At 41.1% G+C, this 13075-nt stretch overlaps 1 protein-coding gene across 1 annotated transcript in view; it reads right to left on the reverse strand.

Annotated features, from left to right (window-relative positions):
- STK26 (serine/threonine kinase 26) overlaps nt 1-13075 on the reverse strand; it is an 86352-nt gene that overhangs the window by 8627 nt on the left and 64650 nt on the right. The window contains exons 4-5 of the mRNA XM_075835962.1: nt 6712-6820; nt 6465-6622 (exon numbers count right to left, since the gene is read on the reverse strand). Of these exons, the coding sequence (XP_075692077.1) occupies nt 6465-6622; nt 6712-6820 (267 nt within the window). The remainder of the gene's footprint in view (nt 1-6464; nt 6623-6711; nt 6821-13075) is intronic.

A 13075-nucleotide genomic window follows, 5' to 3' on the forward strand; every position in this document is an offset into this window, starting at 1 on the left:
TCCGGGAGAGCACCCTATTCAGGTCAGTGAACCAGGGGGGGGGGGGGGGGGAATAAATAAAAATGGGGGGAGTACAAGTGTGGTCTTTATAGAGGGTTTGGCGCTCTGCCGTTTCTTTAACTTCTAAGTACCATAACGGAGTGGGCTAGTCAAATAAAGCCTCTCTGTGGCAGTCTGGATTACAGTGAACAAGTGACTGTTTTAGTGATAATTGGAATAGGGAAAAAAAAAGTTTAAGAAAACTCCCTTTAAATGAGTGACACACACACCACCGTTGTGAAACAAAAGTGTTTTGTAGCTGGCTTGGAAAATTTCACATCATTTTGATAGAAAAATATTCATTATAGAAAAAAAAAAGCTTGCAGGAAAAAAACATTGCAGACATTATCTATAGAACACCCCCCCCCCCCCGAACATTTTAATAAAGTTGACACCTGCTTTAATAACCCTTTTTGAAAGGGAACCTGTCACCAGGACAGAAGCTATACATAATTGAGTCCTTGTACCCTGTAAATAATGGAGACCCTCGTAAACTGCTACACCAAGTGCTAACTATAGGGGCCTAAAGAAAAAAAAACTAACAAGTGTCAGATTGTACATGTAAATTAGCCAACTTAGTACCAAGTGCAAAAGCTACTAACATATGCCACATCCTTCATTCACACCATCACTAGCTGTGTTTTAGGTCTTTTTACATTTGGGTAGTGGTGCTCAACCGGCCTGTCTCTTGATGTTAAAGAACTACAACTCACAGAACGCCCCGTCATGGCATGCTTGGAGACGTAGATCTACAACAGAGAGATAGATATGGATATATAGATGGATATATCTATCAATCTATGTATCTATCTAAGAAAGTCCCACAGCACTCCGTGTTAGTGAAAAAAATGGTGGTTTATTAAGCCAGCACAAGCTGCAACGTTTCAGTCCCGCTATAGGACCTTTATCAAGCATGTTTGATAAAGGTCCTATAGCAGGACAGAAACATTGCAGCTTGTGCTGGCTTAATAAACCATTTTTTTTCTTTCACTAACACGGAGTGCTGTGGGACTTCCTTAGATATTGATTTATATCCCCGGGATCGGGATTACCTGCTTGCACCTGAGACCATCTTGGAATTGCATTTTGAGGGCTGCTGCATGACACACACACACACACACACACACTTATTTTGTTTTGTCTGTTCTTTGTGCACAGCCAAACGACTGGACCAATCTGAAACAAAATTTGGCACAAGTAAATCAAGTGCTTTCAGAGGTTTTACTCTGGGTTTCAGCTCTCTAGGGTCTACCATTCGACATTCACCAAAAATTGCAGTACAAAAGCATATATGGCACGACTGACTTACACATCAAAGGCCCACCTCCAAATCACATGACCCGTATAAGCCAATAGAAGCTCACAGGTCCTTCATTCTTAGCCTCCCTGACACACCGTTTTACACCAGGTTACCATAACAACCGAGTATTTTTACACCGGGTTTCCATAGGAATCCAGCCATCTTTCTTTACTCGCCATGAACAGCCTGTACCTATACTACACTATACCTATACTGGATTTCATGCTCATAAATGAAACCCTTTTCGGAACGGTCATGCCTCCAAAAAGAAACTCTGCACCTGGATGAAACACTCAAGCACACGGTAGCTGCCCAACCCCTCAGATCGAAACCCGTCTCCAGGCTGACACGATACATCACAGCCAACTGCCGAAACTCCCCACATACTGAGGCACGACTGTAGTCTTAGCGAGACAAGAGCGTTTGCTTCATATCACTAGGAGACACACACACACACACACACACAATAATTGCCATGTGTAAACTGGGTAGATACCAGCAGATGAACGAGCAAACGCTCATTCATTGGATGATTGCATCATTTTAAAATGCCTAAACTTGACATCGCTGTGTAAACAAGGACACGCGCTGCTCACATGATAAAAGTGTATGGGGACGAGTGATCGGAGTAACGAGCGCTCGTCTCCATACTAGTTCCATGTGAATGGAGCGAATGAGCGCCTATTAACAATCTGTCTCATTGATTGGCGCTTGTTTGCAGAGCCCATGTCCGGCTGTGTAATACCAGCTTAACTCTGCTAGTTACTTCTATGTACATACGTAACGCCCTTTCACCTAATACTTGCATTTATCTTGCCCCTTCAGGACGCAGCCCTTTTTCAAATTTTCACTTTTGTTTTTTTCTCCCCACCTTTCAAAAAGGTATAATTTTTTATTTTTCCGTCTATATCGCCGTATGAGGGCTTGTTTTTTGCGGGACAAGTTGTAGTTTTCATGGCACCATTTATTGTACTGCATAATGTACTGGGTAACGGAAAAAAAATATTTGTGGGGTGAAATGAGCAAAAAACAGCGATTACATCATATTTTGGGGGATTTCGTTTTTATGGCGTCCATCAGGCGGTAAAAACGACATAGTCACCTTATTCTACAGGTTGATATGATTGCAGCGATACCAAAGTTATGTTTTGTTTTATGTTTTACCACTTCTAAAAAAATAAAACCATTTGCTAAATTAAAAAAAACCTTGTCGCCGTATTCTGAGAGCCATAACTTTTTTATTTTTCCATCAATTTAGCGATGTGAGGGCTTAAAGAGCCTCTGTCACCACATTATAAGTGTCCTATCTCCTATATAAGGAGATGGGCGCTATAATGTAGGTGACAGCAGTGCTTTTTATTTAAAAAAACCGATCTGTTTTCACAACTTTATTAGCGATTTTAGATTTATGCTAATGAGTTGCTAAATGCCCAACTGGGCGTGTTTTTACTTTAGACCAAGTGGCCGTTATCGCACGTTTGAGGGGTGGTCACCCGCTGTGTATGGAGTGAGCTCAGCCCGTGATCTCGCTCCATACTTCCCCTTAACCCTCATCACGTACGTGATTTTGCGTGAAGGGGTTAAAAGGGAGTGTTACATTTTTTTACTTTAAGGCCTCCTTTACACAGGGTATTTGTCTGCCTTTTTTAATTGCATAAAAAAAGCATGTAAAAATGACAGCTTTTTTTTTAATGTAAGAATGCTTTTATTTTTACAAGCGTTTTTGAAAATTTAAACAAAGTTTTCTTGTTTTTGTGACATTTTTGAGTTCAGTGAAGTTTTTTCAAAACCAGATTACTCTGGGTTTGGCGTTTCTTCCATAAGCTTGTCTATAGGACTTGACCCCCCCACCCAAAAAAAACAAAAACATACTGAAAGCATGCTGTGTTTTGAAGAAAAAAAGCCAAAATCCAAAACGCTTTGTATGTAGACTTTAAAGAAACATCTGGCTGCTGATTCTTCGACCTCAACCAAACAGCAAAATGCGGTGTGTGAATACCTGTGTTACTTTAACATGTAAATTGGATCATATTGGTGGGAGTCCAGTAGTTGGACCCATTCAATGTGGAGAACTATCTTGAGAATAGGCCATCAATTTCAGGCTAGAAAACAGCTTTAAAGCAACCATCCAGTCCAAAACAAAAAAAATTATATACATTGGAAAAGCAAGGTGAACTTACCTGGTGCCCTCCTTCATCCTGCCATCGTTCCCGCGATCCGATCTCCCATTGTCCAGTGTCCAAGATGGCCGCCGCAGATTTTCTTATGGAGAGCATTGGCTGGCAGTATGAGAGACGGCCCCACATCCTCCACTGCCCTGTGATGGACCAGCACTGATGACGCAGCGCTGTCTCCATCTCTACAGACGCTCCATCGGCTGTGGCCATGGAGCCAGAACCCCTGTAAAGAGCACAGCAGGGGGTGCGTCTAAAGATGGAAACAGCACGGACATCAGCGCTGGTCCATCACAGGGCAGTGTAGAGTGTAGGGTGTGTATCAGACTTCCAGCCAGCGCTTTCCATAGGGAAGTCTGAGTCAGCGGCAGCCATTTTGGACAAGGGAGAATGGGGCACCAGAACACAGAGGCATGTTGAAGAAGTAGAAGGGCACCAGGTAAGTCTACTATTATCAATGTATAATCAAATTTTGGATTTGGACTAGAGGGTTGCTCTAAATCGTTTTCATATGGCCATCTAGCAGACTTGCTCCTTTAAAACTAAACAGCTAGACAGTCAGGGCACCTAATAAAATTTTGCAACCCTTTAAAATCACATTCTTTTAACGCAAAAAGAGAAAAATTATGATGTCATCCATCATATAACCGCAGTGATGTCACTATGGAAGTCATATTGCGCTCTTTATTTTAATTTTAAATACACTTTAATATGGGGAAAAATCCTTTAATTACGTGATATCCGACACTATTGACGGCACTCAATACATGTCCCAATAAGCTATGGTCTCAGTTCCAGTAATATGGCAGAAATCCAAATAAAAAAAAAAATAATTACGTTATGCAGTCCTCCATTTTTAACAAGAGGAAAATACAAAGAAGGACCTAAGGATACTGGTCACCAGTAAGAAAAGCAGAATTCAGTCAATGCGCCAGCTACAATGGGAAATCAACTTTTTAGCGGGAATAAAAAAAACTAAAAAACGTGATTCAAGACAGGGGTAAATGTAAATTTGGTCCAGGGGCATTATTTGACTGCCTTTGTGGGGTAATGAAAGTGCCACCACTTTCTTTTAAGCAGAGGTGTCTGAGAATTGGTGATGTCCCCTTAGTAATGTGCTTTTGATCACGTTTTTAAAGCAAACCTTCAGTCTTAGGACAAAATTATAGATGTGACTGGGTATATGGAGTAGTATTACAGGGTGCCCTCCAGTTGCCCCCCTATGCCGTTGATCCACCGTTTTAGGGTCCCCTCTGTGGTCTCAAAATGGCCACAGCGCTTCTCAGGCAGAGTCTAAAACACTACCTCTGCTCACAGATTGGACCGAAGCACTGACCAATCTGTGAGTAGAGGTAGTGTTTTAGACTCGGCCTGAGAAGCGCTGTGGCCAATTTGAGACAACACAGAGAGGACCCTACAACAGCAGGGGCAACTGGAGGGAACCAAATCTATTCGCCATATACACCATCAGATTTAAAATGTTGTTCCGGTCCCGGAGGGTCGCTTTAATGTCCAGGTATATTTTGTAGTTCTTGTCTGGAAACAAGTGCCAGACCATCAGAATATTTGGGCTGTTGTATTCCAGATTAAAAAAGGGAATTTAAGGTATAAATTGTTTTAAAGAAACAAAAAAAATAAAAATACCCATAAACTATAAAACCTGTCTTTGGAAAGAAACAGCAGTATCATGACAACCGTTCACCCCTCGTCTGCCAGAATACATACTCTAAACAACGCCTGTCTGTGCAAGAGAAGTGAGAAATGTTATCCCCTGCCTGTAGTGGGAGCGATTCATGTAACAAAGGTGTATTATGGAAGGATGAACCTCAACTTTATAAACCAGCGGTACAAGAGAATATTTTTGCCAGTGTTTGGAAACATTTACCATATGAAAAGTATGTGAAATACGCAGACACCATAAATGTATATTATTCTGGTGAACCAGTCCATGGTTGCAGTCTGACTAAAATCCCCAGTGCCAAGAGTACAGTTATATCACAGGGGCAGAGCAGAACCGTGATCAAAACAACCGGGGACGCTACTCGCCAATTACTAGAATGCTCAGTGTATAATTCCTAGTGTCCAAAGGGAAATCTCAGATTTAATTTAAAAAAAGGCCTCGAGCAAATTTACTGCGTCTTCTGCTAACGCACACGTGTATTTCTCCTGTTTTTCTTGCCACTGTATTAATATATCGAAATATATCAAACACACAAATGCATGCAGGCGGTTCAAGATATCAAAAGAAAAAAGCCAAGACTACATTACATAAATTTACATCATTGCCGATGACCAGGGCGCCAATACATGTCCCTCCAATTTAGTGGGAGATCATGCTAGTGATTCTAGTAATGTGACAGGGAGAATTGGAGATTTGAACTTTTTTGCCGATGTGTTGCCCAATATGTATTTTTTGTATTACAGTAGAGGAGAGGCGTAGTACTGAGAAAGATTTTAGGGGAATTGAGAGGTCTAATGCGTACCATAAATTTTAAATAGCTGTCGGCTGAGAACTCGTTTAGTAGACCCCAATTCCTCCTGACTCCGCCATACACAGGAATGACCGAGTGTGCATGCGTTTTCAATAGGGAGGAGTAAAGCAGCTGCCAGATTGATCTGGGAGCTGCTTATCTCCTTGCAAACAAAAGCATTGGGCCAGTTGGAATCTAACAGCCCAATACTTCTAACTCTATATCGGACATTGCGAGAGAGTCCGGACACCGCTACACAAACTAGATGGTTGTCTGCCGAAATTGGTGGGTTTGGCCGACATTTGTCTAATGTGAATGGGCACCTTAACTATGGGCAAAAACAGAGCTCGGCTTTTACTTGGAAGACCTTTAGGTCTTTGGAAAACAGATAACTGGCCAGTGTTTCTATACTTGAATAAACCGGATTTCATTTGAGTCATAGGGATGGAAGGGAGAGTGGATAAAGTATTGCTTTCTCACCTTAGAGTCATAAGCAGACTGCTGTATAACTTCCGGTGCCATCCAGAAAGGAGTCCCTACAAATGTATTTCTTTTAATCTGTGTATCAGTCAGCTGTCCAGCCACACCAAAGTCAGCAAGTTTTACATCGCCTTGTTCTGAGAGCAGGACATTGGCAGCTGTAAGACAAGACAACATGAGATAGATGGAATTCAGCCCAGCTGCAGTCAGGGGGGTAAACATCATAAAAAGCCTGACTTGGGCCAACCTTTGATGTCCCTGTGAATTTTATTCTCCGAATGCAGATAATCAAGACCCTTCAAGATTTCTTTCAACATGGTCGCAATCTGGAACTCATCAAAAGGCCCCACTCGTAGCTAAAAGAGAAAAAAGTAAAACAAAATTTACTCAACAAAAACCTGTATACTCCATGTTTCATGCAACAAAATAAATTGGATAATGTCTCGCTCCCACCTACAATACACACTGGAATTTTATACAACTCCTGTATAAAATAAGACACTACTCTGACAGAGCGGTACAGGCTTCAGCCAGCTATAATGGCACAGTTCTGTATTACAGTACATCTTACTAGATCACGAAAAACCCCAGGTCCCTAGAAAGTGGTGCCTTAGACATGTTTCACACAAGCGCAAATCCCGAGCCGAAACACCAATCTAATGACTCAAAACTAAAAGCATCATAAATCCCCATCATACGACCTGAGGTTAGGCCAGATTTGCAGCTGGTAAAGGAACAGAAGTGCAGCGGTATTAAGCACCGGTACGAACACTCAGGTTCAGTACTAGAAAGTAGGAGCAAGCCCACTTCTCATTCTACTTCTTGATACATTCCCAGACAATACCTATTAGTTTTCTACATGTATGTCCCACAGATGGTCTTTTCACTTAGATTAAGTTTACAAGGGGAGAAACTCTGGCTTCCTTATAGAACGGCAAAAGCTGAAAATTTATTTTGACAGATCTGTAAAAACACATTTCACATGCCTGGTCTAACATCGCACTGTGATCAAGAAAAAATAAAAATAAAATGTAACCCAAACTCCCGAAAATCTCATGCTGCTCTGAACTCCACTGAGTCAAGCAGGAAGAGACCTGCACAAAAACACATCATAGGCTCATGAAGGAAGCGTGGGGTTAATAAATACATAGCTTCGTGGACTGTACTCTGATCTTCATATTTTTGTAGGGCTGTTTTATGAGTTGGGTGGTAAGCAGGCCTCTCGCACAATAAAAAACACAAATAGAAACCATTTCTACATACTTTTTTTCAGGGAGGTACTGAACAGAAACTGAATCACGTACCATGGGAGTGGTGTCTTAATGGAGAAATGTAAGAGCCACAAATCCTCTACAGGGTCAAACAAACATTTAAAAAAAAAAAAGACTCAAGGTATGATGCTTCCTCATCTAACTTCCTCCCTGCTAAGACAAAATGGTGATGTGTGCCTGTGGGACCAATCCACGGTCATTCTTTAATTGCTTATGTTGTCGAGTCCCATACTGGGGCCCATTACCCATGATGAAGACGAATGGAGCCAACCTAAGATGGCCATTGCCCTGGGAACAGGTGCCAAAACTACAGTTTGTCCTCTTTGGGGACGTTAACATTTGTCTAACGTGTAGGAACTTAAAGAAGCTGTCCAGTACTAAAAAAAAAACCACAGCTGCTGTATTCCAAAAACAGCACCACACCTGTCCACAGCTTGTGTCTGGTATTGCAGCTTAGCTGTGTTCAATAGAGCGGACCGGCAATTTAATGGAGCAGAGCTGAACCAGGTACTACAAGCAGCCTGTGCTGGGGTTTAATTGGCAAAAAAAGTGTGCCAACCACAGTGCTTGGTTTTCACTGGTCCAATTGAATATTGGACACATGTATAAAGACAGTGTAGTCCGAGACCAAACTAATGGCTCCTGTGTGAGGCAGGAAATTACAGCCTAGCACATTGAAAAAAACATAAAAAAATATGAAGCACTCTGGAATGAGCAGTCAGGGTGAAAGAGTCTTTATTTCACACAGGTACGTTGTGGCCGGCTCATGGAAATAAGCGCCCAGTAAACAAACTATAAACCTAATTTAGTTTCCTTTCCAGTCTTAAAAAAGCAATTGGCAGGATCTGGATGGAACAACGGTGTAAGGCGACCTTCTCTGCCTCAAACCAAACAAGTCCACTTATGTTCTGTGCCTGGGCAGCCTTTTAGGTATGGAAATCACAAGCCGATGAAAGGCTGCTTTGTGTCATCTTCGTCTTGCTCAACGTTTCCTATTCAGAGAGTTCTGAGCTCCGTTACGGGCTGGAAGGAATCGGGCTCTGATTCAGCTCAACACCAAAAAGAACATACGTGTTTTTACATAAACAAGCATATGCAGCATTCATATAGGTGTCGGACATAAAGCATTGCACTATAAACATAGAAGGAATAGTAAAAAAAATAAAAAAAAATATATATATATATATATATATATATATATATATATATATATATATTCACACACTCACACACTCAGTATACGTCACTGTTAACAATCGTGAACAGTCACTTCTCAGTTGAATCTGTTTACCATTACAGATTGCACAGGAATGGTCGCCCTATTTCTGCCTATTGACACAGTGATACATCGCGACATTGCAAACAGTCACCTTTACCATTTAGGAGTCTCAAAAAGCTGGGTGGGTAAGCCTGAGGGAGCTATAATGGGGGCCATGCTTATGGTCACCCAGCTTTTACAGAAAAACGTAACCTCTGGCCAAAAAGAAACAACCCCTTAACCCCTTAAGGACGCAGCTTAGTTTGGGCCTTAAGGCTCAGAGCCCATTTTTCAAATCTGACATATTTCACTTTATGTGGTAATAACGTCGGAATGCTTAAACCTATCCAAGCGATTCTGAGATTGTTTTCTCGTGACACTTTGGGCTTCATGTTCGTGGTAAAATTTGGTCGATATATTCAGTCTTTATTTGTGAAAAATTGCAAAATTTAGAGAAAATTTACAAAAAATAGCATTTTTCAGAATTTAAATGCATCTGCTTGAAAAACAGACGGTTATACCACCCAAAATAGTTACTAGTTCACATTTCCCATATGTCTACTTTAGATTGGCATCGTTTTTTGAACATTATTTTATTTTTCTTGGACGTTACAAGGTTTAGAACATAAACAGCAATTTCTCATATTCTTAAGAAAATTTCAAAAGCCTTTTTTTGAAGGTGCCAGTTCAGTTCTGAAGTGGATTTGAGGGGCCTATGTATTAGAAACCCCCATAAAACACCCCATTTTAAAAACTAGACCCCTCAAAGTATTCAAAACAGCATATAGAAAGTTTTTTAACCCTTCAGGCATTTCACAGGAATTAAAGCAATGTGGAAATGAAATTTGCAAATTTCATTTTTTCTGCTGAATTTCAATTTTATTCAATTTTTTTTTAGTAACAGAGAAGGTTTTACCAGAGAAACACTACTAAATATGTATTGTCCAGATTCTGCAGTTTTTAGAAATGTCCCACATGTGGCTCTAGTGCGCTCGTGGACTAAAACACAAGCCCTAGAAGCAAAGAAGCACCTAGTGCATTTTGAGGCCTCTTTTTTATTAGAATATATTTTAGGCAGCATGCCAGGTTTGAAGAGGCGTTGAGGTATCAAAACAATGGAAACCCACCAGAAGTGACCCCATTTTGGAAATTACACCCCTCAAGGAATTCATTTATGGTTTTTGTTATCATTTTGACCGCACAGTTTTTTCACAGCACCTATTTGAATTGGGCTGTGAAATGAAAAAAATGATATTTTTTCCAATAAAATGTCATTTTTGATAAAATTTTCTTATTTTCACAGGGAACAACATACCCCATTTTGTTGCCCAATTTGTCCTTAGTGCGGCAATACCCCATTTGTGGTGATAAACTGCCGTTTGGGCCCATGGGAGGGCTCAGAAGGAAAGGAGCGCTATGTGTTTGTTGGAGTCCAGATTTTGCTGGTTTGGTTTTCGGGTGCGATGTCGCATTTGCAGAGCCCCAGAGGTATCAAAGCAATGGAAACCCACCAGAAGTGACCCCATTTTGGAAACTACACCCCTCAAGGAATTCATTTATGGTTTTTGTTATCATTTTGACCGCACAGTTTTTTCACAGCACCTATTTGAATTGGGCTGTGAAATGAAAAAAATGATATTTTTTCCAATAAAATGTCATTTTTGATCAAAATTTCTTATTTTCACAAGGAACAACATACCCCATTTTGTTGCCCAATTTGTCCTTAGTGCGGCAATACCCCATTTGTGGTGATAAACTGCCGTTTGGGCCCATGGGAGGGCTCAGAAGAAAAGGACCACCATTTGGCCTACTGGAGCTTTTCTGGTGCTAAGTCATGTATGCAGAAGCCCCTGAGGTACCAGTACAGTTGAAACCCCCGAGAAGTGACCCCATTTTAAAAACTACACCCTTAAGACATTCATCTAGAGGTGTAGTGAGCATTTTGACCCCACAGGTACTGTGTAAAAGATAATGCGCAGCAGATGGTGCAGTGTGAGATTTGCAATTTTATATATGTATATGCCATTTCAGTGTCCAATATAGTGTGCCCAGCATGCGCCACCGGAGATCTACACCCCTTAAATTGTAATGTGGGTTCTCCTGGTTACGACAATACCCTACATGTGGCTGTTATCAGCTGCCTGGGCATACGGCAGGGCTCAGAAGGGAAAGATGAGGGCGGTAAGCTGTGCGGAGTGCATCAGGGTAAATTAAAAATCAAGGGATGTATGATACATTTTAAAACAATCTTTTATACAGAGCCCTGGTTTTTCGGGACACGTGTCACATTGGTATATTGTGTTCTTCCTTATCCCCCTCTTATAGCAGACTCTGCACCTCTTTTGACTCTTTCCCTTTCCACCGGTTTGGGGAACTTCTCCTGGAAAGTGTTGCCCTGGTACGATGCGTGTGGCCTCGCTTCCAGAAGTACTGGGTGCCCCCCCTTCCTGGTCCCTAAAGATTAGATCTTGAAATTCCAGGAAAGTTCCCCTCTGGCCTGCACATCGACGTAGCACATACGAATTGTACAAAGCCATCTGTATGATGTGCCCGGCCAGCTTCTTATACCACACCGCATGGCGCTGTAGGGCTTCAGGACTTGATTTGACAAGTCCATCCCTCCCATGTACCTATTGTAGTCCAGGATGCAGTCTGGTTTGGGGGTGGCCTTTCCTTCATATATCCTAAACCTGTAGGTATACCCTGATGCACTCTCGCACAGCTTATACATCTTCACGCCATACCTTGCCCTCTTACCTGGCAGGTACTGGCGGAATTGAACCCTCCCTTTAAAATGTACCAGGGACTCATCAATAGAAAAACACTTCTCGGGGGTGTATGCTTGGGAAAACCGGGCACTGGAACGGTCTAATAGGGGTCTCCGTTTATACAAACGGTCAAAACTGGGGTCATCTCGGAGTGGGCACTGCTCATCAGTATAATGTAAGAAGCGAAGTATTGCCTCATTTATTTATTTTTTTAGGTTCCAGTTCATTTCTGAAGTTGCTTTGAGGGGCCCATATATTAGAAACCCCTATCAAACACCCCATTTTAGAAACTAGACCCCTCAAAGTATTCACAACAGCATGTAGAAAGTTTATGAACCCTTTAGGTGTTTCACAGACATTTAGAGCAAAGTAGAGGTGAAATTTACTCTTTTTATACCATTTTTTTTATAACACAAAAGGTTTTATCAGAGAAACGCAACTCAATACTTATTGCCCAGATTCTGCAGTTTAGAGAAATATCCCACATGTTGCCCTCGGGCGGTAATGGACTGAAGCACCGGCCTCCGAAGCAAAGGAGCACCTAGCGGATTTTGAGCCCTCTTTTTTATTAGGCACCATGTCCGGTTTGAAGAGGTCTTGTGGTGCCAAAACATTGGAAACCCCCCAAAAGTGACCCCAATTTGGAAACTAGACCCCTTGAGGAATCCATTGTATTTTTCTTGGGGTGCATGCGGCTTTTTGATCAGTTTTTATTCCATTTTTAGGTGGCGTGGTGACTAATAAACAGCAATTCTACTATTGTTTTTGTATACTTTTTTTTTACAGCGTTCACCGTGCGCTATAAATGATATATTAACTTTATTCTGCGGGGCGATACGATTACGGCGATACCAGATGTTTATATTTTTTTTTAATGTCTTATGGCGTTTGCACAATAAAATACGTTTTGTAAACAATCATTCACTTTTGGTGTTACCTTATTCTAAGAGCCAGAACGTTTTTATTTTTCAATCAATAAAGCCGTGCGAGGACTTATTTTTTGCGTAACGAACTGTATTTTCCATCAGTACCATTTTTAGGTACATGCGACTTTTTGATCTCTTTTTATTCCATTTTTTGGGAGGTGAAGTGACCAAACAATTGTGATTGTGGTACGGTTTATTAATATTTTTTTTTACGGCGTTCACCGTGCGGGATAAATAACAAAATAATTTTGTAGTTCAGGCCGTTACGGACGCGGCGATACCAATTATGTATAGTTTATTTGTTTGTTTATATATTTTTATTAATAATAAATGACTGATAAGGGAAAAAGTGGGACTTTTACTTTTATTACTTTTAAAACTTTTATTT

This window comes from Rhinoderma darwinii, chromosome 8, assembly GCF_050947455.1.
Source record: "Rhinoderma darwinii isolate aRhiDar2 chromosome 8, aRhiDar2.hap1, whole genome shotgun sequence".
Lineage (NCBI taxonomy): Eukaryota > Metazoa > Chordata > Amphibia > Anura > Rhinodermatidae > Rhinoderma > Rhinoderma darwinii.